The sequence below is a fragment of the Apus apus genome, chromosome 1 (genome assembly GCF_020740795.1).
Source record: "Apus apus isolate bApuApu2 chromosome 1, bApuApu2.pri.cur, whole genome shotgun sequence".
Lineage (NCBI taxonomy): Eukaryota > Metazoa > Chordata > Aves > Apodiformes > Apodidae > Apus > Apus apus.
Window position 1 is genome coordinate 145852195 of NC_067282.1, and position 27729 is coordinate 145879923.

The 27729-nt window shown below is 39.3% G+C and overlaps 1 protein-coding gene across 2 annotated transcripts in view; it reads left to right on the forward strand.

Moving 5' to 3' along the window:
- BRAF (B-Raf proto-oncogene, serine/threonine kinase) overlaps positions 1 to 27729 on the forward strand; it is an 84836-nt gene that overhangs the window by 19361 nt on the left and 37746 nt on the right. For both annotated transcript variants that reach the window (XM_051640536.1, XM_051640543.1), the window contains exons 3-7: positions 6752 to 7015; positions 22156 to 22259; positions 22814 to 22916; positions 24207 to 24355; positions 25433 to 25552. In XM_051640536.1, the coding sequence (XP_051496496.1) occupies positions 6752 to 7015; positions 22156 to 22259; positions 22814 to 22916; positions 24207 to 24355; positions 25433 to 25552 (740 nt within the window). The remainder of the gene's footprint in view (positions 1 to 6751; positions 7016 to 22155; positions 22260 to 22813; positions 22917 to 24206; positions 24356 to 25432; positions 25553 to 27729) is intronic.

Here is a 27729-nt window from a genome sequence, read left to right on the forward strand (position 1 = left end):
TAAGTTACTTAATCAGATTTGTTAGCTTTTGTAGACTCTTCATGACTAGTTAGAGTGGCCTTACGTATTTAAACTTTCAAAATGTGTTGTAGCCTTATTACCTTGTAGTTGTGTGTACAGTAGTACCTTCCAACACTTAATCTGTGAGAACTTAATTGAACAGTATTAGGCCATTCACATGTAAAGAATTCTGTGAGTGGTGTGAATTTGAATCCTGGACCCGTAGGTTACTTCAGTTAACTGTACAAGATTAAGTTGCCTTTTTTCTTTTTATTCAGACTCCACACAAAATAAAACAGTATATTAATGCACAGACAGAATTTTAGTGGCATCAGCATGAATTTCAAAAGTCAGTCAGCTTTCTAGTATTATCTTGACAGAACCATCCTTTTTCTTACTCTTAAGCAGTTTGAAATGAAAATCATGAGGATAGAGTTATGTTTGTCCTTAACTGCTGTGGTTATTCTTTCCCCCCCTGCCCCCCTAGTTTTCTCTTTTCTTGGGCTATTAAGCTTATTTTATTCAGAGACCTTCCTCTGAATTTTTATTCAGAGGCAGCTCCGTTTCTGGAGAGTATTTAATTCCTTATTCCTGTATATCTGAAAAATCTGTGCAGGAGGTCAAATTAATTAAAGAAGATTACATCTTTGCTGGTCTAAAGTATGCTTATTGCAACAAAAGGCAGATACAGTCTGAAGTGGATCTTAGTGCTGCATCTCTGGTTGATTCAGGTTGTGGGATTCTAGGAAAATGCTGACTCTCGGTACAGGCACTGGGAAACGTTGTGGTGCTCTGGGGAAATTCAGGTTAATTTTTACAAGGCTCCTGACAGGTGCTGATCAAATATGTTGAACCAAAACTGGAGTGTCTAAAGTTAGACTAAGTACAGATTTAGGAGTCTTACTAAATGAAGAAATCCTGACGTACATTACTGTCTATCTTCAGCTGCCATTTAACTTAGTGGGATTTGCATTTGATCAACAGCCTAAAAGGTCAGACATGTTTTAAATAGAAACAGTCTCAGTTTTGAAGACCAGGAAACTGTGGTTTAGGCTTTTAAGAGTCTTGCAGTGTGTGGATATTATCTAAAATAGGTTGAGGAGGGGAGACAGCATGGTAAAACCAGCTGGACAGAAACCCAGTTTAGACTGGGTTTCTAACAAGATGTGGTATGGTGCAGGGAGAAGGGTAAATTGTGTTTTGCCACTTGGTTTTGTTCCAGAGTAATTTTTTAAAAAATACTTAATTTGTTGCTTTTTGTTTCCTTAGATGTTATTGATACAATGTATAGCCTAGTTATGGCCCAAGAAAGCCAATTTAAAATATAATATATATATAACACAGAAATACACATTTTTCAGAAAATCCCAGATCAACATCTTGTCAACTCTGTTCCCACATCTGTGTAACATCATGCAAATGCAGTAGACTTCCAAAGTCAGTTTTTATTTTGTCAATAGATTGTGACATTTAAGAAGTAACTGTAACTCTGCTGCTCCTGCCTGAGCAGCAGTTGTCTTATGCTGTGTATACACATTGTGTATAAACATGCCAACTTCTTATGCTTTAGATGGGCTTGGCAGCTTACCAGGCCTTGATGCCTTTTACTTAGTTGAAGCCTCAGGAGTATTCTTACATGTGTGAGACTATATTTACTGGTATGCAATATAATTAAAATTAACTTTTTGTTCTATTTTAGATAGCCATAGAGTTGTGTGTAGATTGACAAGATGTGCTAATTTGAATCTGAGTCACCTTTTCAAATTCATGTTTAACTTTGTGAAATACTGTAAACTTGCACTATATTGGGAGCCCTATGGTGATGCAGCAAATACATTTGTTGAGGATAATATACGTTATTAAAGACAATCTATTTTTGGCAACTAATGAACAAGTGCAGGGAGCTGAGGAACAGAAGCCTCATGACAAGAAGCAGCACAGCAGCAGAGATGAATGCAGTGTCTTGCACCTGGGACGTACGTGGCTGCTGCCTGTTGGTGCCGGTGGCTGGATGGGCAGCAGCTCAGCGGGAGAAGTACCAGGGAGGGCTGGTGAGCAGCAAGCAGAGCTGTCAGAAACCCACCCTCACCCTCAGCAGCAAACTGCAGACTGGGTTGCTTTAGCAAGTACATAGCCAGCATGAAGAGGGACCCATCTCCTCACTTCTTGCATGACTGCACTGGGAGAGGCATTTAGGATGGAGAGGAGAAAGCTGAGGAGAAATCTGCAGGCTCTTGCAAGCGAAAGAAAGGCCTAGGCACTTTTCAGATGTGCACATCAAAAGGAGAAGGGGCAACATCACGTATAGCATGAAGTGAATTTCACAAGATAAATGTCTTTGTCAGGAGAGTAGTTTTTGAGCCCTGAAAGAGGTTGTGGAGTCTCCATCCTACAAGACTTTAAGAACTTGCTTTGGCAAGGCCCTGAGCAACTTGATTAAACTTAAAAATTAGCTGTGTTAAACAAGTATTTGAACTAGATGACTTCCAGGCGTACCTTCCAACCTTTTTTTTTTTTTTTTCCTCTGATTCTATACCAAGCTTGAAAACAAGATTATTTTCTTGTAGGTTGTTACTTGCTTCTGAATGCAAATACATAAACTGAATAGATGTCATTCCAGATGTCATTCCAGATTTCATACACTTTTCCTTCTGAAATTCCTTTAAAATCTTTATTTTAGTTAATTGCTTTCATGTTTAGCTCAATCTTTTTTGTGCTGTACATGCTGTACAAATTTAATTTAGATATTTTTGTTTGTTTTTTTTTAAAAAGTTAGAAATCAAGCTCACAGTTGACCCAGAGGGCCTTGACTAACTTGAAGGTTTGTGTAGCTGCTGATGCCTGTCTGCTAATATGAGCATGCTGCTGCATGTCTCTGTTGTAGATGGGCCAACTCTGCAGCGTAATCTTTCTTTTAACTAGAAATACTTGCTATAGGTCAGCTTTGCTGTTGTAATACTCTTTCAGTTTAACTCCATGGAATAATTCTAGGTTTTGACTTGGTGCTATTGGCTGTGTAAGATCTATGGATGCTAGTCATCAGCTATCACTGATGTCTCGCCAAAGTTCTTAATTTTTGTGAAAATAAGATTTTATTGTAGCTATTCTGCTTCTGCTGCAAGTACTGTTGCTCCTTCTCTATAAAAATATTTTTTTTTAAGAGAAAAATGTATTTCAAATCTACTGATTTATTTCCTATTCCGTTGTGTTTTATTATGGGATCTTCTGCCTATGACATTAAGTAACAGTAAAATACTTGTGAGCTTTTCTCTCCATAAAAATAAGAGAGCTTTTCGTGCAGATTTTAATGGTTTATAACCCAAAGCCAGCAGCAGTTCCTAACTTTCCATGCTTATTGTTTATTCTCTTAAGATAAATCATTTGACTTTAGGTTTGCATTACTGACAGATTAAGCTGCCACTGTAAACATTGTAGGATTGAGTATTTTGAAAGATGTGTGTAATCTTGTGAAGGAACTAAGCCTGCAAGTATCCGGAAGCAATGTAATGTTGCATGTGTTCAAATAATATTTTGCAATGTTCATGAGAGAAGGAAGTCAGTATTTAGGAAAGTATTGGTGAAATGGTAACAGTTTATGATTCTTATTTTTTGTTTACTGAAAATAATTCATGACACATGGAACTTTTACTGGAATTTACATGAAAAGTTGATTCTGGAAGTAAGAGAGACACTTATGTTACTGTACAGCCAAAAAAATGCCATTATTTATAGTTGGGTAGCCTTTCAAATTACTTTTGATGGTAGAACTTGGCTAGAGTGACAATGTTTTGGTTTTAAGTCTCCAAGTTTGGGGTCTATTCATGGAAAAACTAGACACCTTCCATTTTTTTAAAGAAATAGTACTAAGTTCTTTGTTTCCTGCAATTATGTCCATTTACTTAAAATGGAACACATAAAATTTGGAATTTGAAATTGTGATGTTCACCACCATTCTTTAAATGCTTTTTCTTTCTTAGTCCTCACTGACAAATTCTTCTCTTTTTTAACAATGTGGACATGATGACAGTTTTTGAACATGGGGCCATCCTGGCGGATGCTAAACTTTAATAAAAAGGGAAAGGCCAATCACTATTTATTTGACAAAACCAGCCTGGATTAGATGAATCTGCATGTATAATCCAGAGAAATAAATTCGTAGTGAAATGTAGTATTTGTGACAACACTACTGAATACTGGTTATTTTTTCTATCAACTTCAATTTTTCTTTTCCATATGTAGACACTGCAGACTTTTTAGTCAGGTCACTTCTATATCTTAAATTAACAACGTTATGCACACAAAACTTGTGGAAAGCAAATTTAAAAAAAAAAAACAGTATATTTCTCTATCATGTATATCCTTTATAATGTTGAAAATCTGTGCAGCTTGGCACAGGTCTTGGTCTTCCAAGAGTGCTAAGTAGAAAATTCTGTTTCCCACTGCTGAGATGTTAGGTTTGTAAGATCTTTGTTCCTGTCTGTAAAGGTCTAACACATCCTTGGTTGACACTGGCATGTTTATGTAGTGTGAAACACATGTTCCTTTAAGGATTTTTGAAGATACTCTGTACTAATTTAATGGAATCAAATAATGATTTGGGTTGGAAGGAGCCTTAAAGATCATCTAGTTCCAACCCCAATGCTTGGGCAGGGACACCTCACACTAGATCAGGTTGCTCAGAGCTCCATCCAGCCTGGTCTTGAACACTTCCAGGGAGTGGGCAGCCACAACTTCCCTGGGCAACCTTGTCCAGTGTCTCACCACTCTCATAGTGAAGAATTTCTTCCTAATGTCTAACCTAAATTTACCCTCTTCCAACTTAAAGCCCTTACTCCTCATCCTATTACTGCAAGCCCTTGTAAAAAGTCCCTCCCCAGCTTTTCTGTCATCTCTTCAGGTACTGGAAGGCTGCTCTAAGGTCTCCCTGGAGCCTTCTTTTCTCCAGGCTGAACAAGCCCAATTTTCTCAGCCTTTTTGCATAGGGGAGGTCCTCCAGCCCTCTGATAGTCTTTGTGGCCCTCCTCCAGACTCTCTCCAAGAGCTCCATGTCCTTCTTATGCTCATAGAATCATAAAATGGTTTGGTTTGGAAGGGCTGTTAAAGATCATCTAGTTCTAATCCCCCTGCATGGGCAGGGACACCTCCCACTAGATCAGGTTGCTCAAGGCCCCATCCAACCTGGTCTTGAAGACCTCCAGAGCTGGGGCATCCACAACCTCCCTGGACAACCTGTTCCAGCATCTCACCACCCTCACAGGAAATAATTTTTTCCTAGTGTCCAACCTGAATCTCTCCTCTTTAAGCTTCAGTTGACTGCCCCTTGTCCTCTCACTATACACCTGTGTAAAAAGCCCTACCCCAGCTTTCTTGTAGGCTTCCTTCAGATATTGGAAAGTTGCTGTAAGGTCACCACAATTCTTCCTCTTCTCTAAGCTGAGCAATGCCAACTTCCTCAGCTTGTCTTCGTAAAGGAGGGGCTCCAGCCTTCTGATCATCTTTGTGGCTCTTCTCTGGACATGCTTGAGGAGTTCTCTGTCCTTCTTATGTTGGGGACTCCAGAACTGGACACAGTACTCCAGTGGGGTCTCTGTAGCTGAGTAGAAAGGGAGAATCACCTCTCTCGACTGGCTGGCTATGCTTCTTTTAATGCAGCCCAGGATATGGTTGGCTTTTTGGACTGCAGGTGCACGTTGACGGCTCATGTTAAACTTCTGGTCCACCACTACCCCCAGGTCCTTCTCCTCTAGGCTGTCTACAATCCTTACTCCTTCCAACCTGTGTTTGTGCATGGGATTCCCTTGACCCAGGTGCAAAACCTTGCCCTTGGCCTTGTTGAACTTCATGCAGTTTGCACGAGCCCATCTTGAGCCTGTCAAGGTCCCTCTGCATGTAAGCCGAAGAAGTAGTTCTAATACTTGGGTACAGATGAACATTTTCTTGTTACAAAGACAACGTTGGTGGAAAATAAAAATATATACAGAATATGCGTTTGCATTATAAAACTTGGGAATAATGTTTAACTTGGCTACATTTAATGAGCATTTTTTTTTGTTTAAGAAACTTGGTCAGTGTGTAGTGAGGTTTTACATAAACTTGGTGGAAGAATCACATTAATCTCATGCCAATATTAAAAAATTCTTTCAAAGGATCACTTTTACTTGTTTATGGATGATATTATAACAGGGCAAACTTAGTTGTGTTCTAACTGAAATAAAGGGGTTTTCTTCTACTATCTGGTATGAAAGGATAGTGCCAGAGATGAAGGATGGTGAACAATGAGCTAGGTGAGTTGCCAGATACAGATTGTAAAAAAACAGATTTCAGCTTTCTCTTAATTATTGCATTAGATGTACTTAGCTGTCTTTCCAACAGAATTATGAATCTAGCTGTTACACAGTAATTTGACAAGGCAGCTGACAACATTTGTTGAAGATTTCTGTCTTCTTTAAAGTAGTTTTGATTTAGAGTGTTTAGTGCAGGTGCTTTGAAACTGTGACTAATGATTTCTTTGATCCACTTGTTTGTTTAATCTATTAAAAGTTAGTTGTTGGTTCAGAAAGTTTAACTTAATGAATCGGAAGCCATTTCTTCTTTGTGTCCTATTGAAAAAATTGACCAGACCATTTTGTTCATATTCCTGGGAAATTTAAATTAGTTTAGAATGCATTTTGTTTTGTGTTCAGTCTGAATTTAGATTTCTGTTTCTGTCTGAGGCCACTACAGCATTAAAACAGCTGCTCTTCTTTCGCAGGCCTATGAAGAATACACCAGCAAACTAGATGCTCTACAGCAGAGAGAACAGCAGTTATTGGAATCAATGGGAAATGGAACAGATTTCTCTGTCTCCAGCTCAGCTTCAACAGACACAGTTGCATCATCATCCTCCTCTAGCCTCTCTGTAGCACCTTCATCCCTTTCGGTTTATCAGAACCCTGCTGATATGTCACGGAATAACCCTAAGTCTCCACAGAAGCCTATTGTTAGAGTCTTCCTGCCCAACAAGCAAAGGACTGTGGTGAGTCAGTTTCTATTCACATACTTGTAATCTCTTCCTCTGTATGCAAACTAGGAGTGGAAAATGTACCTGTGTAGAGGTCAGAGAGGTGGCACGATCACTGTTTGTGCTCTGCCACATTCAGTTGTTTTGATACATTTAATGTTTTCTATAGGATTAACCAAGATGTCCATTATAGCAATAATACAGAATACAAAACTTTCAGGAGTTTTTTTTAACAACAAAGATACCTCAAGATACCAAAGATGCCTCATATTTTTTTTCAAATCAGTTTTATTGGATAAATAGTAATCTACCGTTTTACAATTATTAGAATAGGGCAGGAAGCACTGCTTTTGAATGATACAAAATTATTGATTAGTTGAAGTTATTGGGGAAGGTGGTTTTGATGTCAAAGATACAAGCAAAATACTTTGGAGCAAATACAAGCCTCCTGCAGCTAAGAAAAGCTGTGCAGAATCTCTTAGGTTTGGGTTTTTTTCTGTTCTTCCCCACTCACTGTAGTGAGTGTTTCTTATTGAGACCTTGATGCTGTCGGGCCCTGTGTAGACAATTGGCTAGGAGACGGTCATAGTTGCTGTTAGGATGGGCAGGAATTGTTGCCTGCAAGTTGGTCAAAAACGAGTGTTTATCAGTTTTGACAGTATTATAGTGATTCCTGCAGTCATGGAATAAGAGCTGACTTTTTGCTGGCTATTTAGTTGTCTGTGACATGTGGGATTTTTTTTTTGTCTTTTAAGAGCTGCTAAATTCAAGAGCCTTAATATGTGCTTTAGAATAATACACTACTAAACTGTGATAAATTAAGTCACTGACAAACCATAGTCTAGGCTCTGTTTTGTGAGGCAATTAAGAGCACTTCTCACTTAGGGGTGCTGCGGTTCCAGGGAAAGTGGGAAATGAATGGCTAGCACAGTCAGTGTCTGTGCAAAACCTGTGGTTTTCATAGCATTTGGTCAGGTATTAGCTGTCACTGGGCGGTGACTGCTTGTGGAAACTGAGTTGCTGGCAAAGCCAAGAAAACATAAACTTAGTAGTGCTGAGCATTGAGAACGTTTTCTCTCTTCCCCTGCCACTTTCCTTCCATTCCTCCCTCCTTCCACCCCACCGAACAGAAGAGATTGTAAGACTTATAGGAGGAACAGCAGATTAAAAGGCAGTTGTTTTCACCTGATGTTTTTCTTTAAGTTTTGCTTGATTGTTAAAGATATTATTGTTAATTATGTTGATTATATTGTTAAAGATATTGATAAAGATAAGATTAAGTTCTTAAGTAACAGCAACAGATCAGCTTGTTATGCTCAAAAACGTGTGAGACTGCTTTCCTGGACTAGTAGTTCTTTTCACTTTTATCCCTAAGCTTTGGGTTTTTGGTGAATGTTGCAATTCTGCCGTATCAGTCATGCTTATTAAGAGCTTGCAGATTTAACCAGAGATTAAGTTCAGGAGTGCCAGCTTGTCTCTTGCCATGTCTTGACTAAGAGTTAACTGTCTGGCCTGAGAACCTGCTTCCCTCTTCATGAAGGAATAGTAGCATTTAGCAGTAGTACTCAGTGACTGGCAGCTGGGCAGTAGGAGTTTTTTTCCAGCACTGAATCTAGATGTTCTTTCCTGGCTTCTGGAGGGAAATGTGTTGTAACTTGGGTGTAGCCAGGGAGAGGCTGTTGCTCCTGTATCAAGCTCTTTACTGGAGTCTAAAGACTCGTTTGCCTTATTAGTGTAGCCCTGCAGCTTGTTTCCAGCTTGCTAAATGTGGGACACTAAGATTAGAGATTCAGGAAAATCTGTAGTCTTGTTCTGTTGTAATAAAAAAATAATAATTTTAAAAAGTGGTACTGACAAAGAGTAGGAGACTGGCAAGTACTGGAGGGAAGGTGCAAGTCCCTTTAGTCTCACATCTGGTATGTCTCTGTAGATGCACTTAGACAAAGGGACAGGTGCCCTGCAGATGCTGGGAGGCATGAGCTACACGTATGGGATCTCTGGAAGCTCAAGTTGGCAGGATTCTGCTTCATATGCTGTATACAAGGTGGAGATCCAACTCCCATTTTGGTAGGAGAGACATGATTTTGGTTGGAAATGTTATTCTGAATAAGCAATTGTAGATACATGCTCAGGCCTAGTCAGCAGACACTGGGAATTCATGGTTCAGCTTTGGTTCAGGGAGAGAGCTGACTTACTTTTACTGCAGTTTTATTCATTGGTTGAATCTAGTTACGTTACTACGTTGAATTTTTATTTTTTTTTTTAATAGACCTAGTAAATTATCTCTGTTTTAGGGCTGGGAAGTGGTGCTTAAAGGATCTCTGAGTGTTAGGGTATTGGCCTTGGAGCTGAAGTTCATTTCTCTGAAAATTGAAGTAGTGTTCACGTGACTGAGATACTCAGGAATTTGTCATATGGCATCTCTTAATGTAGTTACTCTATTTCCAGTCATGAAAACTAAACAAGTTCCAGAAGCAAACCCAGTTCAAAAGAAATTGCAGCTTATGGTGCAGTTTTAACTGCAAGTAGTCAGATGACAGGCTTCACCAAGTATTCTTTAGTGAATATTGAGATTAGTTGCTGTATTAGACTTCATTCTCTCAATGGATAGAGAAGTGCTGCTTTTATCTTGGACTTCCTTCATTACCTTTGGCTTTAAAAACAGACCTGTTGTGTCTCACTTGTGCCCATGAACTAGGCCATTTGCTTACAAAGCCATGACAGTAGTTTAGAGTTTTCAGGTATATAGGATAGCTTCAGATGAGAGGTGGGTTGAAGGAGGAAGGAAATTCTTTGTGAAAGTACATGGTTCCTGCCACTAGGGCCTGCCCCTGCCCAGGTCCCCATTCCGTATGGCTGTTAAAGTAACACGGAATGTATTACTGTGTCCAACAATCAAGTATGTAGCTGAAAAAGGAGAGATGCTCCAAGTTGTGGTGTTGCAACAAGGTGCCCCCAAACTCAACCCTAACTCTTTTCAAATAATACTTGCTTCCGGAAGAAATCTTTTAATATCACAATAGTATTTACAGTCTCTACCTCCAACCACGTATGCGAGTTCAGGAGGGGAGAAATCTTGTCAGACACTAGGTAGTCTTTGTTTACTTTTAACTGGGAATGCAATGACAGTTCTTAAAATTAAGTAAAGTGACTGGAATTAAGTTGGTAATGGAGAACCAATCCTTATTTATCTTTGATCATACTCTGAAGCAGTCCCAAGTACTACAGCAGCTTTTTGCTATTTGTTTAGGGCTGTAAAAAATGCAGGAAATGGGGACAGGGGGAGATGCTTACATTTTTTACTAGTCTTGTTACTTGAGAGTTGTCTACATTTTTTGTTTATTAGTAGTATTGTTTGTATGTGGGATCTAACAAATACATCTGTTTGAGTTGGCTCCAATTAGAACATGAGGAAATGGATGGAGTATAAAGAAATGAGACCACGCTGAGCAGTGTAAGTGATTTTGGTGCCCTAGGTAGTGTAGCTGATGGCCAGGCTTCATTGTATGTGTCATGGTAAAGCAATGTTGGACAAGGTTTTTCCTGATGTAAGAAAAGCTGTGAAGGTGCTTCCTTGAAAGCATAGCCAGTATGTGGTAGAGCCTGCTGCTGCTTATCAATTAGCAGCTGAAGTCAGCATATTGATGCAACCAGCAGCAGCAGCATTAGAATGTAACTTCTGTTGGAAGCAAAACCAAGTAGCTGGCTTGGTTAGTTGGAAGGGAATCAATTAATAAGTAGTGTCAGAAAGATTGTTTTCCTCTGCAGTCAGCCTGGGAAGGGATGAAGAGAAGCTTTCTTCTCTGAACAACCTCCTAGAAAAAAAAACCAACAGATTGTTTGCTATTCTCTGGGGGAAAAATGTTTATCCCCCTATAATACAGAGAGATAAATGTCTGAAATACATATACTTCCTCTTTCCTCAGTGACATGGTTCAACTGGCAAGTTAAATGTCCTTTACAGAAGCATTCTGCGTAGATGTGACCAGGATGAATCTTTGCGGGTGGGTTTGTTTTGTTAAGAGAAGGATGTTGAAATAATAAGCATACAAGATGGAAAAAAAGTCTACTGGAGATGGTCAGTTGTTTTGGAGAACAAATTGACAAGGCTTATTCAAACTGTGTGTGGAAGAATTTAGGGGAAAATAGTTTGAAGCTTGTTTGTGTTACAAATCTAAATTGCTGTGGGGTGCATAGTAGCAAAACTGCTAATTAAGGGAAAGCTTTTGGATGGGAGAGAGAGGTAAGAATTCTGCCTTTGAGCTGGCTGCTAGAAGTCTGAGAGATTGTTAGGCACCGAGACTTAGTTTTGGTGGAAGGAGATAGTCTTGAATGAGAAGTGGGTGAAAACACGCAATTTGATTCTCTCCAGGATCTGCAGAGACCTGAAGTACTTGAAGGCTAAGCTTTCCCAAAGTAGGAACAGCATCTGCTACTCTTCTCTCTCCTCCTAGTTTCACTGCCACTACTCAGACCACTACAGGCAGAAATGAAATTCAAAACTACCAAAGCCACACCTTGTTAATGCTCACAGAGAGCAGGTGCTGGTGCTGTGAGAAAGGACACCCTACAAACTCACTGAGCAGAACTGCTGTGACTTATCACAACTCCACCAAGATTGTGAGAGAACATGAAGCAAACATTTCCTCTGGAAGCTAGCAGTATGCAGCAGACAGCAACAGGTTACATACAGGTAAAGAGCTAAAATAATCACCACCAGATGTCTTTCAACTGCCCGTCATTTCTTACACCTAAACACTATTTTCTCCCTACCTTTCCAAGCTCCAGCATACCAGCATTCAGAATTGCTCAGTTGCTTTCAGACTGTTTCTTCCCACACTGTAAGCACTTGGCTGGAAGAGATTCCTTGGCAGCTTCCCCAAGTAAGACTTGGGTAAAAAAAAAGTTTGCCTTTCTTCTGTATTCAAATATAGAAGTTTGTGTGGCTTTTGGTTATTGTTCATTTTGCCCTTTTTAATTTTAAGTGTAGTTAGAGGTCATTTGTATAAAAACTCAGCATACATTTGGGCCAGTGAAGTTCTTCTCCACTTTATTACCTGTTGGTATGCTTCATATAAGTGCCATAGGTCTATATGTATTAGAAAGTTCATCAGGGTTTTCCAAATGCAAATGTGAGACTGAGTCTTTTAAAGGGAGAATTTGTATTTTTAAGATGTACAGAAACTAAACAGGATTGTGAATGCTGTGCACGAGGCCAACTCTTATTTCAGGTTTCTCACTCTTGTCATACCTTTGTTAATTAGTACATCTGCCTTTTAATTAGACAAGCAATCATGTGGTCTTTCTGCAGTCATGAAGACTGGAAGAATCAGATATTTTTACCCTACCTAAATTCTTAGCATAGATTAATTCATTGTGCATGCACAACTGGGCTCCTTCAAATGTTCTGTTAAATCAGCTACTTGATGTAATTCTTTTGACTTAAGATTTGTGTCTTACTTTCAGGAGTTTATGCTGTGACTTTGTGCCTCAAGCTTACCAAGTAGTAAGGACTGGCTTTCTATAGGTGTTCAAGCTGTCCTACCAGTTTCACCTGTCAAGTATACGGAAAATTCAGAGAAAGGATGTTGAGGCAGCTGAATGAACTAGTTTCTTCCTTTTAATTACATACCTTGTTTAACATGATTAGGTTTTTCTAATCAAAACCAATTAAAATTTCAGCAGAAATGGAGTTTATTTTTAGCCTGTGCCAGTCCATGTTTGCTGAATGTATCTGAATGTTTTGGAGTTTTATGCACCATGTGAATAGACTGATAGAATTAAGTAAATGGCAGCTTACTTTCAAGTAAACTTTACTAGTTTTTTTTTTAATAGTTGGATTGTCAGGGAGTGCTGTTGGCCTACATGTCCTGTTGCTGTAAGGCAAAATCAAATCTGAGACTAAATTACTAGTTTTCGTTGGGAAAAAGTCAACCGTGGAGGACCTTTTTTAGACTGTAAATAAGCAAACAAAATGTTATTACATCACAGGAGTTGTCCCATTAAATAGACTTTACAGCTATCATGAGTAAGTCCTTCACATCTAGGAAAGCCTGAAGAATGTGTCCTTGGGAGGAGTTTAGTGAAGCACAGTGAGCAGCAGTGCTACAGCAGACTGTCCTGGGGTCTGGATTGAGTGGGGTTAATTTTCTTTGCAGTACCCATAGAGTGTTGTATTTTAGGCTGGTGACCAAAACAGTGCTGGTAAGACAGCAGTGTGTTAGCTATTGCTGAACAGTGCTTGCACAGGAGCAAGGCCTTCCCTGTTTCCCTCTTCTTCTCCCAGCGAGAAGGCTGAGAAGGGGGAACATCTGACCCCGATTGATCAAAGGTGTTCCATGCCATGTAGCATCAACCCCTGCAATAAAATGGAGGGGAGTTTTTCCGAAGTTGCTATTGCTTGGGGACTGGCTGGGCATCAGTCTGCTGGTGGTGAGTTATTCCTTCTGCATAATTAGAGATTTTTTTTCCTTTATTGTTTCCTTCACTTATTAAATAGTCTTTATCTCGATCTAGGAGTTTTCGTGCTTCTGTCCTTCCAATTCTCTTTCCCATCCGTGTGAGGAGGGAGTGATCAAGCAGCTGGGTGGTGCTCATCTACCTGCTGGTGTTAACCACCATGCAGGCTAAACTCAGTGTTGGATAAATTCGAAGTAGAAAGTGTTGAGAGGAGAACAATTTCATCTACTTCAGTTTTATTGACACACAGTCTTATATTGCAAAGTCAAGCGAAACTGAAAACTTGCCATTATAAAATCAATGACCTGTGATGTGGAATGCCTCATGCAGAACTGATCACCGCTTTTTAAGAGTATTCCTCCAGAAAGGAGATCTTAGTGATTTCTTACCTTAAGAGATGGAAAATCTGTAGAAAGCAAAGAATGATAGAAGAAACTATTGTTTTGAGTGTATTTTCTTTATCTCATGATGTGCTAGGCAGGCACTTGATGAAGTGGAATGCAAGTCACAAATCTGAAAATAATTGGAAGAGATATTGTAATCCCATGTCTAGTAAGTTATACTTAAATTTATGGCTTCTTGTGTTGTTTAAGTAAACTAACCAACCAAAGCTTTATTACTTGCAGAGAATGTGCATACTACCTGGAGATTTATTTTTAGGAGCAGTTGCAACAGCTTGAAGAGGGTCGTGAATTCTAGCTCTTTCTGTGGTAGTTTCTTGTCCCCCTCCCTTCAAAGCATTTGGAGTGTGATATCTGAGACAGGATACTATGCAAATGGACTCTGGGTCTGACCCATTAGAAAGATTTTTTTTACACTATTTTCTAACTTAAATTTCTAGTGTGTTTGAATTTTGGTTTGGAAAGCAGCCAGCTGACTTTTTTGTCACCCTAACTAAAATGTTAAGATGGTGATCCCACTGCCTACTGTCATCTTACAAATGATCTACATTTGACACAATTTGAGAGCTGTCCCTCAAAAGCTTGAAAAAAATTGTAGTGTGGAGGCTGCTATTGACTAGGCAGCTTTGATCCCCTGTGGTTTAGTGGTGCCACTCGAGCAAATCTTGACATAAATCGGTCCATTCCACAGATGAGTACCCCTTAATTGTGTTGGAGTTGTGAGTGGACGCTGGTAACCCATGCCTTTGCAAGTTAAATGGGATGCATTTTTGGGATTGTAAAATGGGTAAATTCAGTTCAGCTTTCCTTGGAAACAAGATTCAATGCAATGGAGCTGTCTCCCATTTGTCTTAACTAATATGCTCCATCAAGAACATATATTCCTAAATGCTGCTTTCTCCTGGAAGTTGTTTAGAGCTTCATGAAATCCAGAACAGTTGTACCTGAAAGCCACGTTTTTCATTTTATAGAGGCTGGGGTGTTCATTATCATCTTATGTCCTCTTTGCAACAGAAGAGTTAATTTTACCTGTTAGTGCTGTAAAAGTGACTGACTACTTTGGTTAAACATGTGTCCTTCATACTTAGATGAGAAACTAAATGTGGATCTCATGTTTGGATTGTTACAAGGAAACCTAACGTATCAGAAGGCAAAACTTCAGCAAAAAGATAGCTTAGTTCATTTGTCTCCCAACACATGGAATTTTGTGAGCATATTGCTGGCATTTTTTGGTCATAAAGACACCAGGGGGAAAAAAGTGGGGTCTTTCAAGGTGTGTGTGTTAAGTAAATCAGTACTTTGAAGTGATATTTCAAAATCCATACTACTTGGAATATTCTTGCTGTTGTACCCAGTACTCTGTTCAGAAATATTTCTGAAACTCTAAGGTATGTTGTACATACCTTAAGTGCCTACATGCATAACACTTGGCTGAAGTGAGCTAGCCTGAAGAAAAAATGAAACCAGCTAACTAGGTTTTAGAAGTGTAATATTAGATACTTGGAGCTGTCCAGCCTCTCAACTTTCAGAGAATACCTTTACATTGATTTTTTTTAAGTGCTTCTCAGTCTCTTCAATCCTCTTTGTTGCTGTAAAATATTGGAAACTGCACTGGTGTAAGGAAGCATTTTTAACTTGCTGAGAGTATGCCAGTTTCTGCTCTGGTGTTAGGTAAGTGATGTAAGAGTTATTTAAGGATGTAGCCCTAAATTTCTTACAGATTTGGGAATGACCTGATTTATAGAAATAAATTATTTATTATGTATTGCTTAAATGCTTGTGGCTGCAGTAGTAAGTATGTATCAATAATGTTATGAATACTTACTGTCCACAGAAATAATTTACATGAGTAAAAAAATGAGTTCTATAAATCTGTTTAATCTGTCTCATCTTTCATTCTTTTCCTTGGGACTTCACATTTGCAAAGCTGAGCATGTGTTTTGGTGTCTTCCTGAATCACTGCTTTCCCAGCTTAAGATGCACAATTACTTTCTCTGGTATATTATGAAGGCAAGCACTGAACACATCTCTGTTGGCAGCTTCTGCATTGTATAGCCCATACTCTTTCATGCTCTTCAATTTTGAAAATTGCTGAATTAAAAACCTAAACCTTTTCTGATCTACAAATCTTAGGTCTGTAAGACCCTTAGCAAGTAGAATTTGTAATCAGATTCCCTTACCAGTAGCATTAATTTCTAGGTGGTAACTGCTGTGGAACATATTTAGATTCACTTAGTAACAAAACAGAGGGATCAAAAGATAATGGATGGACATGGACAAAATGGGTTTGAAATAATATTCACGGAATCATAGAATGGTTGGTGTGGGACCTTAAAAATTATCTAATTCCAAACCCCCTGCCGTGGGCAGGGCAACTTGACCAAATTGCTCAGACTCGCATCCGATCTGTCCTTGAACACTTCCAGGGAGGGGGCATCCACAGCTTTCCCGGACAACATGTTTCAATGTCTCACCACTCTCATAGTGAAGAATTTCTTCCTAATGTCTAACCTAAATCTACCCTCTTCCAACTTAAAGCCCTTAGTCCTCATCCTATCACTACAAGCCCTTGTAAAAAGTCCCTCCCCAGCTTTTCTGTCATCTCTTCAGGTACTGGAAGGCTGCTCTAAGGTCTCCCCGGAGCCTTCTTTTCTCTAGGCTGAACAAGCTCAATTCTCTCAGCCTGTTTGCATAGGGGAGGTCCTCCAGCCCTCTAATCATCTTTGTGGCTCTTTTCTAGACTCTCTTCAAGAGCTCCATGTCCTCCTTGTGTTGGGGGCTCCAGAGCTGGACATAGTACTCCAGGTGGGGTCTCACAAGAGCTGAGTAAAGGGGAAGAATCACCTCCCTTGACCTGCCAGCCATGCTTCTTTTGATGCAGCCCAGGACATGGTTTGCTTTTTGGGGTGCAAGTGTGCATTTCCTGTTCATGTTGAGCTTCTCATCAACCAGTACCCCTAAGTATTTTCCTTGGGGTTGTTTTCAATCCATTATCCACCCAGACTGTAACTGTGCTTGGGATTGTCCTGACACAGGTGCAGGGCCTTTCGCTTGGCCTTATTGAACTTCATGAGGTTGGCATAGGCCCACCTCTCAAGCCTGTCAGGGTCCTCCCTGGATGATCTCCCTCCCCTCCAGTGTGTTGACAACACCACACAGCTCGGTGTTGTCAGCAGACTTGCTGAGGGTGCACTGAGTTCCACTGTTCCTGTTGCTGACAAAGATGTTGAACAGCTCTCTTCCCAGTACTGACTCTTGAGGAACGCCACTTATCTCTGGTCTCCATTTGGACATTGAGCTGTTGACCGCTACTCTTTGAGTGTTGCCAGCCAATTTCTTACCCACTGGGTGGTCCATCCAACAAATCCTTATCTTTTCAATTTAGAGACCAGGATGTTGCGTGGGATGGCGTCAAACACTTTGCACGAGTCCATGTAGATGACGTCAGTTCTTCTCCCCTTGTCCTCCAACACTGTGACCCCATTGTGAAAGGCCACCAAATTTGTCAGGCAAGATTTGCCCTTGGTAAGGCCATGTTAGTTGCCACCAACTACCTGCACATTTTTCATGTGCCTTAGCAGAGCCTTCAGGAAGATCTGCTCCATGATTTTGCTGAGCGTTCTTTGTTTCAATAAAATGCAAAAATTGTTCAGTTTACTGGATTACAGTCATAACAGTGCATGTTTTGGAGTAGATCAGAAATTTTCTCATGGGGAACCAATTTTGTCAAAAAATGCTGATATGATTCAGTTGAAATGCTCTGTGGGGATTCTGTCAAAACTCTTGATGGAATTGATAAGCCCACTTTGGTGCCTGCCTGCCTGCTGTGCTGGAGCTGGCTCCTGGCAGGCAGCCTGCTGGCTCAGTGGAACAAGGGGCTGCTCCGTGCTGGGGCTTATGCTCCCTCCGCTCCTGGGGTGTGGGGCCACATGTCCTCCCTCCAGCTGGGGGTGAGTAGGAAGCTATTCTGGAACTCCTGCTTCAGGGATTCTGTCTGTTAGCTGGGGAAAAAAACATTGTTTTCTTTTTTTTTTTCTTAAGATTGAGTCGCTTTCCAAACCACTTTCTTGGAGTGGGATTTTTCTTTAACTTTTCCACGATTTGGGGGAAGGAAAGGTTTTAGAGGAAATGCTTTGCAGGGTGACATTTCTGCTTTACAGCAGGTGCTGGTAAGTACTAAAGGAGGGGGCTGAAGGGCTGCATGAGCAGATGGTGATAGACCATACTGTACCAGTCTGGGAAAATGATTAATCAATACTACAGAGATTATTCTAGTATTTCATTCTTTTAATTTAGCCTTCTGTTTTTCTGCTCAAGAGTTCTGTAAGAGAATGTTCTAAATATGATGCTGATTCAGGATCCTGGTGATTTTTGAAAGCAATCCAAACAGTTCCCTGTTTTTTAGCTGGATCTTGTTGCAAATGGCAGTGAAGAGAACAAATGTTCTATCCGTGTTTCTAATGGCAAGTTGCATAAATATGGCTGGGATTTTAATGAAGGAGACTTGGGGAAGCAATTCTGAGGGATAGTAAATTATTGGTGAACAAGATACTTCACGCACATTTTTTTGTAGTCCTGTTGCACTTGCATTGCTGTAGGCAACCTTCATTCTGATACTTCACAAGTTCTGAGAGTGTTCCTTTCTGACTTTATTGATCTCTTAAAAGGAAGTCTGTAACTTCATAGGCCTTGTTTTGAGCAAAATTAAAAAGAAAAATAAGTTTAAAATCATCTGAAGTGTCATTGTTTACACCAGTGTAATTCATTAACAGAGTTGGAACTTGATGGTTCCCGATGCAGATTTTGACTTCACAAGATACTGGAGGATGTTGTTGCCCTTTATGGAGGATCAGTGCTGGAGGAAGAAGATGTCTTCTATTGAGCACAAGACTCCTTCCTTTTTTCATCTTTGTCTTTAATGTTAGCCACTTTTCCACTGCTTGGCTCTTCCTTCTTGTCTTGTTCCACTCCCTCACTCAGATCTAGATTTTACTACCCTGGTTTCTTTTCATACTTACTGACTTGAAGTTTTCTGCCTAAGCTAGAACCTTTTCCCCCCTCTATGTGCAGTTCTAACGTCTCTCTTAGGCAGGCCCTTCCCCCTTGTGCTCCTTGTCCAAAATGAGCCATCTTTTCTTCCAGTTGCAGCATAACTTTCTGTTCAGAATGTGCCTCCCCAGCTGTTTCAAGCAGTTCTCCTCTGTGTGGTAGTTCATCGTATCTTTGTTTTCCTGCTCTCTGCCTCATTGAGCTCTTCGGTCTGTCTATCCTCTGTCCTGCTTGGTTGTTTCCTACCAACCTGCTGATGGCAATGGCCTCCCCCAGGATACAGAAGCTTTCCCTGGTATCCTGCCTTTCCCATTTCTCCTTTTTCCTGTCCAACCACTTTCCTGTCTCTCTTAATTCCCCTTTTTCCCCTGCAATCAGTCAGCTTCTCAATATTTGAATGTCATCTTCCACTGTGAGTATCAGTGGTGAAGTAACTGAGGTTGCTGGAAGGGTAGACCTGAAATGGCTGTGGGGGCTCTACCTCAAGCCAATGGGAGCTGTGCTTAGAGGAGATACAGCTGTGAGCTGAAGCACACTTGTTTGCTCCATTGAAATGGCTCATAATTGGACCTGATGTGTGTTGGAGGTTGAAACACACTTCTGAGTTCCTCAGAGATTTTAGTCAAATTCTTGAAAACATTTACTCTGTTGTTGTAAATATATGCTGGAGGTAGGGAGGTCTTGTCACCCGACACTGAGGGGACGGACAGAGAGATCCTTAGCAGAATGATGATGGCACTAAATTGTAGTTACAATTAAAGCTTTATTTTCTTAATAGGATATTATGATTAGTGTAGCACAGAACTTATTATTAGAATGGCACAGGATTTCTACAAGCAGAATCAATATGGTACAATTTGTAAGTAGTATAACAGAAAATATATAGTACAATTTAGCTGATAACTTCTAATCACCTAGACCCTCTGCAGCTCGGGTCAAATCTTTAATACATAGTTTGCTGTATCAATATAACAATCACAATCTGGACCAGAAATTCATATAAAAGGGTACAAGTCACTCCTTCAATCCTGGGAGAAGGCAGAGGATGTTGGAGGCGTGTCCCTGGCCACGGCAGACCCTGCGTCTCTGTCCTGGTTTGAGCTCTCACTGTCCCGCAGCAGCTCCACTCCAGGTTCCCTCCCCCTTAGGACTGGTAACTGTTTGATCTTACAGACAGTGCTCTGGGTGCTGATTACATGTCCCTGTTCTGTAATGGGGCTGTCACTACCACCTGCTGGCCCCTGGTGCCTGTGACCTTCAAGAGCAAAAAGAAAAGGAGTAATCAGCCTGGCGCCTAGGAACCTTGAAGGTGGTGGGGAGAGGAAGAAGAAATCTGTGTGGTTTGTCTACTTAGTTTGTAGGACCTTCAGGGCCTGATAATGAGGGAAAGACAACGAATGTGTGACCCATTTGCTCACAGAGAATGGCTGCTTGCCTCATAAAATGGCATTGGTTATGCTCACCATGTTGCCAGGGGTCGGGAGCAGGGGTTACAGATTGCAGAGCAATTCTGTGAACAGCTGCTTTCAGTGTGAACAATTAGTTTAATAAAGACTTGAGCAACAGAGGGCTGAGCTTTACAATGGAAAGTTGTTGACAACATTGACGATAGTATGTGCTCCCAGGCTCTCTCTTTTAATATCAGCGACAGGTATTAGTAACAGCAAAGGAGGTTTTTTGCTGGACAAATGACATGTGATTGAAAGCCACAGTTTTAGCTTCTAGGATGGGAAGTTGTTACTTAGACTAATAAGGAGGTGCATTAAGAAGTAATGGAATGTGCAAAACAAAGTCACTTAAGGATTAATATAAAGATGGTAAAGCAGTATGCCAGAGGATGTTTTTTCCAAGGAACTAGTAGAAATTCTCTTTTATTAAATGTTTACATGTTGACCAGATACAATGCAAAATTATCCTGTAAGAAGCACTTTCATATTAGTGGGAGGAAGACTGTGAAGCAAAATATTTCTTTAATTTCTCTCTTCTGAGAGAGCATATGTTTGAGTTCTAGAAATGCAATATATAGTGTAACCTCAAGTGTTCACAAAGCTACCTGAAATAGACTGCTACTTTTCACTGTCATCCTTAAGTAGGACATAGGGCTTCTAAATACCCATGGAAATTTAAGTGCAAGGAGCAAAAACTAGGCTCCAGTCCAAAGCTGGCTGAAGCTGATTAAGACACCACTTTTGGCTACCAAGGGCTCTGGCTTAGGCCACTAGCAAGCAGGAATTGAGCCTCAGGTGTTCAGACAGACTTTTTTGGTTAAAGTTAAGTCTGTGTTTTTTTTCTTTTGCTTCATGTTTGGGGTGCTGTCTGTGATTATAGATGTCCTAGTGTTTATACCAACTTAAGTGTTACATGTTTTTATTATTTAATTCTAGAAATAGTAAGTGGGTGATACGCAACACCTTAACTACACTTAATCACCAGATTATATATTGTTCTGTTTTTATAGCTTGACACTATACACTGTTAAATCACAGGTACACCTGGAGATGATGTACTTATTCCTGTAAGATATGTCTACAGCTAGAATAGAGCAGAAGCAAGGAAAGTATCTGTACTTTGTATAGTTTGCAGTTCTTTGACTTGTTTAAGTGTGCTTTGCCATTATCCCCATCTTCTAGATATTTAAACTTTTCAAATACTGAAACAGAAGAGAGAAGTTAATTTTTCGAACAGGAGGTGTCTATAGAGTTGTAAATACAGGTTAAAATGAGAGGAGATTGCCCAACTCAGATGATTGTGGGGTTTTTTTCTTGTTTCCATGCTTCTATTTTAGAAATAGAAAATAAAATGTATACATTTTACATAATGTGGTTTTTTTAGTGCAGTCCAAGTTAATTCTTTCATTTAAGTTCCACTTGGCATGTTGCCTCACTTAATTTTGCAGCTTGGTCTGAACTTTTTATACATGTATGTATTTATTAGCGATCTGTGTGCTGTCTTTCCACTTTTTTAAGATTTAAATAGTCAAAGTCATTTATAGAGTTGGGTCAAAATTTCATTCCAAACGTTAATAGAAATGTAGGGCTTGTTCTTTCTGAGCTAGATTGCTTGTACATGATTCACCAACAAAATTTTCCACAGTCAAAAAAAGATATTTAAAAACTCTTACCTGGCTTTCTCTAAAGCATTGTGAAAAGTGGGGTATAGCATTTCAGAGTTTTAAGATGTTTGCATCAGTTTGGGGGAATAAGTTGGAACTTGTTTTAATTAATTTATTTTATATTTGACCTCTAGGTTCCAGCAAGGTGCGGGGTAACAGTCCGAGACAGCTTAAAGAAAGCTCTGATGATGAGAGGTCTTATTCCAGAATGCTGTGCTGTTTACAGAATACAAGATGGGTATGGTTTGTGTGTGATGGTTTTTGTAATATGAGCTTATGGACTACTGGTAAAACACTCATTAACTGAACTCATGTCAGTGCTAGCCAAACAAGTATTAAATAGGTTTCATAACTTTTTTTTTTTTGTTGTTTATTTGACTTGGTATAGTGCGTTCTTAATATAGAGTTCTGGGGGGAGGGAGGACTGAGTTTCCATCCCTAACAAGTTTGTAAATTATCTTTAGTGCATCAAAATTAGCCATCTCTTTGGAACTCTTGTGGAACGGGTACTTTCACAAGAACTTTGATCAGAAAGGTATTTGTCACCTTGGAACCAAAGAAATTGCTAATACTTTAGCTGATTGAAAAAAGTGCATTTTGTTCATGCAGTTTGTCCAGGGAAGGTGTGTTTTCCTTGGAATGTGCTGAGCTTAATGTCTTTTAAGTTTCCTGCAGTAAGAGACTGGGTAGCAAACTGCCATGGTGCAACTTCTTACATGATCTCACATCTTCTGCAGAAGACCTACAAGGACCTGTGTGCTGGTGCTAATTAAAGCCTTATTTACACTTTAGAGAGAAGAAGCCAATTGGGTGGGACACTGACATTTCCTGGCTCACAGGAGAGGAGTTGCATGTGGAAGTCTTGGAGAATGTGCCACTCACAACACACAATTTTGTAAGTACTGTTTTTTAAGAAATGTTGAGTAGAGTTAAATTATCTTTGTACTGTCAAATTCAAATTAGCAACTTTGAATACTATTTTATATCTGTGGGATGTGGTGGGAGTTGCAAAAGAAGTTTTTAATCACAGTAGCTTAAGTGAGTTAGATTCGTAATTAAAATAAGTAATGTTAGAGTACTTGAGCACCATTAAAACTTTCACATTTGGATGGAATATACCCTCTGAAATCTATAAATGTAGAGGGGTTAAATCAGCACTGCATTGCAGAGCTGTAATAATAATCTACTATTTTTGTATTGCTGTATCTATAAGATGTATTCTGGGCCTCCTTGCTGGCTCTGCAGCAACAATTAACTAATGAACTAACTATTCCCAGAGTGGTGCTGACATCATCAGTGATGCTAGTGCACAAATATGTTTTGACCTGATAAGGCACCAAGTAAATGAAGCTGCTAAACAGCATCCATCTAAACAGTTCCAGCTACATACAAAATCCTGGAAATAATGTTTGTCACATTGAGAAGAAATACCTTTTATTTTTAAAAAATAACTTAAAAATCTATTGGCAAGCTGCTTAAACTATTTTACTCTAACAAGCTAGTTTGGCTATGGCTATTAGGTGAAAGGCTGGTAGGCTTTTCATTTTCTTAATATCCTTCTAAAATTTTGATTATTACATGTAGTGTTAAAACTAGAATGTGGTTGTATGCCAAGTATTGCTAAACTTTAAATTGAAACCAAACTGTTTCCCTCCCTGTTATATGGAAATAATATATGTTCACTCTTTGGCAATTGTAAATTTTTCTGAATTTCAATATTCTAAGTTGTAACTATGTATGTAACTATACATAGAAGCCATATATGTGTTACCAGTCCTGTTATTGTTGGATGAAAATGTCGTTTGGTTCCTGGAAAAAAAATTAGAAGATTATACAATGTTTCAGCAGCAGCTTTTGTTATTACAGGTTGTCTCCAATTAAATTCTGAGTGTATGTCTCTAGTGTGGTAATAGTGCAGTGTTTTGCTTCAGATTTGTTGCTGTTTTTCTTGCTGCTAATGAAGTGAAGCATTAATTCCAATAAACAGATTAATTACAATAAAAGAAAATTTGAATGCAGGAAGACTGTTTCAAAAAGGAGACAGTCTTTTGTGGAAACCTGTTTGATATGCAAAACTGTACCTCCAGCATCAAGAAAGAGGCTTGTATTTGAGGGAGGTAAAAGCAAATAACCTGTCTTAGGCTTACAGAAGAACTCTTAATTCTTTTTATTTTTGACAATGTAGGTACGAAAAACATTCTTCACGTTAGCGTTCTGCGACTTTTGTCGAAAGCTGCTTTTCCAGGGATTCCGGTGCCAGACGTGTGGCTACAAATTCCACCAGCGCTGTAGTACAGAAGTGCCACTGATGTGTGTTAATTATGACCAACTTGAGTAAGTAATCACAACTGCTTTTCAAGTTGAGCCTTTTATTAAGCTTACATCTGTCCGTGATTTCTTACGTTAAATCTGTAATTCAGGAAGTCAGAGGAAAAAAATGTAGGCATTCAACTGTTCTTGTGAGACTGCTTAATTCTTATTCTCTCTGTTCTTCCTCAGACAACCAGTTCATATTTTTTTTGCTGGACCATGAAATGCTTTCTTTGAAGCATGAATGGGGTGGTTGAGCACTTGACTGTATCAGACAGGCTTCTCGTTGTTCACAGTTGTTATTCTTAGTCAAAACTGGTTCTTTATTACGTGATGACTAGGGCCCTTGAATGCTTAGATGTGGGTTTAGATGAGGGCTTATTCTCTTCAACCTGAAAAAAATGTTGAGACACTAGTTTGATAAGGTGAAATTGCAGCTGGTTTTACAGTGACTGAAAATAAATCTATTAGTGATTTTTGTTGTCTAAGTAAGGAACAAGCAGTCGTGTGTTCTTGAATTTAATTATTGATCTATTTGTTGAAGTATTCTATGTCAGTTAAGGATCTAGTGTAAGTTGGTTGTGTTCTGTATTGGTATCAATGGCTGTTAAAATGCTAGTTTTTACTTCGCAAATAGGTTTAATTTCTGCTTATGTTGATATTTGTGTCTGTTTCCTTGAGCACCTTGAAAGTTTGTGCTCAGGGCTTATGGATAGCATAGTTCTATTGATTTGGTTTTTGGCATTGCATCAGTGCAAACACTAAAGTAAGTTCATATGCTCAACCGATATGTATAAATTGTGCATTCTTGAGAAGCCAGATGTTTGCAATTTCAACTAAAAGATTTTTTTTTAAAATGTCCAGAAAGGTATGTTTAAGGCATGATCTTATGACCCTTTGCCAAGTAAATAATTTTTTAACAAATCTTGAAGATTAATGTGCTAGTTGTAGTCTATTTTAAAATTTAGAATTTGATCAGTGAGGGTTTGGTTTTTTGTTGATTTTTTTATTATTATTATTTTTCAATCTTTGGGTGTTGTGCAAAACCCAGGAGCTTCAAAACACAAGTTAGGTTGTTTTTGTTTTGTTCTTGCCTCACAGTTTGCTGTTTGTCTCCAAGTTCTTTGAACATCACCCCATACCGCAGGAGGAGGCCTCCTTAGGAGAGACCACCCCAGCATCTGGATCGTACCCCTCAGTGCCCCCCTCAGATTCTGTTGGGTATGACCTTATTCCTGCTGTTTATTAACATAACATTTCAGTGCTGTATGCTTAGAAACACTCAAAAATACTGATTTGCAACTCTCTACATTTTTTTGTAATCTGGCTTGTCTTGCAAATATATTCACCAGTACTTAACTTTAAAGAAGTGAATGTTTTCATTCACATTAATTATATAAATTAGTACTGAACCTAAATTAAACATGTACATAAGTGTCTGTAGAATCGGGGCTTTACCTGTTAAACTGATTTCTTCTGCATGGTAGCTTAGACCTGGTCTAAACTGGAAAGATTTTATACTTAAAATTAGCACGACCCAAAACTATATACTTAGAAATTCTTTTAGTTTGGTTTATGAAACTACAGTTTATTTTCTTTGAAGTGACCCACCTCTGTTTCAGACTAAGTCACACCACTATGAGATAGGTGTGAGCAGATGCCATTTCCCAGTTCACAATACTGCTTTAGTGCCTTTTCCACATATGTATTGCTTTAGTATCCTCCAGACTAGCTCTTTTCCTTCTGTTTCGATGTTGTGATATATCAGCAGTATCTGCTACAGATCCAGGTTTTGTAAAATAAGATTTCTAAAACTGACCACAGCCTCCATTCTTTGTATTTCCAACAAAGATTCTGGACCCTCTCTCTGTTGAAGAGATAAGTGATCGTATTTAGATTTTGTTCTCAGTAGCTCAGAGTTTACTGACACCAGCCAGCACTAGGCAGTTCAACAAAACTCAAGGAAAGAGTAACTCAAGGATGTGTATCGAAGTCAAGAAACCTGATGCAGGTTTATTAAGAGCACCAAATACAAAAGCCTTCAGAAAAACGTTCCTAGAACATGAGTGCTACGTGGAGGCAAACTGAATTTGGCAGAGTGTCTCTCTTGGAATAGTGAGCTTTGTGCCCAAACTAAAGCAGAAACACAACTGGAAGCTACGGAGGCACCTATGGACTCTTAACTAGAAGAGAAATTCCCTGGACAGTCAAGACTGTTTTATGAAAGATTAATATGATGCCTCCCAGGAAAACAGATGATAGTCCTGCAGAGGGAACCTAATTTGGTAAGTTCAAAGAGACCTGATGTTCTTATTTGTACTAATTTGTGCAGTTTCAAGTCAATTTAGAAGTGTCTCTTCCAGCTACTGGATGTTACCTTTATATTCTGTGGATATTGTTAGTGCAGCTAATTGTGGATAAGGCTGTTTCTGTGGTTCTCCAAGCTAATCAGGCTCTGCCTTTCCCATGGTACAGCTGAAATTATAACCAGGCTAGAGCTATTAATCTGTGAAGAAGCTTGTTTATACCAACTGTGCTAAGTGCCTGTGAATGCCAAAGGCACTATATAGCCCCAATCCTAATACTGGTATATGCTAAGTTTTCCTACTTTTCAGTTGCTTCTGCCTCACATTTGTACTTTCTTACTGGTTCATGAGGATACAACAGGATGGATTATCTTAATTGGTACCTGCACTACTTCAGGCAGTCTTAGTTTTGTGAAGTAAAAACTGAAGGGAAGAACTGAGGCCGAAGCTGATTAATGCTTTAATGTTTTTAACTTCACATGTATAAAAATGTTAATATTTAAATATACTTGCCCGCTGAAGTTAAGAAGCTTTTCCTAAGTATTGCTTCTGTAAATGTTTATGGTGGTAGGACCTGTAAAAGGTTTATAGCTTTCTACTTTTTAATATATTTTTTTTAAGTAAAAACAAAAATTAAGTCAGCCTTTTCTATAAAAACATATGCTTACCCACAGTTTTGTTAAAGGGCACTGCTACAATAGGGGACAACAGTTCAGCTGTTGAGTAGAAGAAAATTATCTGATACTTGTTATCTTGTCTGGGAAGAAAGTAAGGGATTGAAATTTGAGATTCGGGCAATGGGATTGAAAACACGAGGAACTGGCACTTCATTAACCCTTATTAGTTTAATAATTGCTCTTTTGATTTCTCTGTCCTCCTAGCATCTTGCATGGCACAGCCCAGAGAGGAAGGGATGTTACTAATCGTTTGGTAAACCTGAGGAAAGAGAAGGCAAACTCATCTTCATCTTTAGCCTTGTGAAGGGATTCCAGCAGCAAGCAAAGTGCCCACAGAAAGGAAGAGTTTGTGTTGCAAGACAAGCTCAAGAGCAAAGGCCTGTGTGACATGCTGAGAAATTGTCAAGGAAGGGAT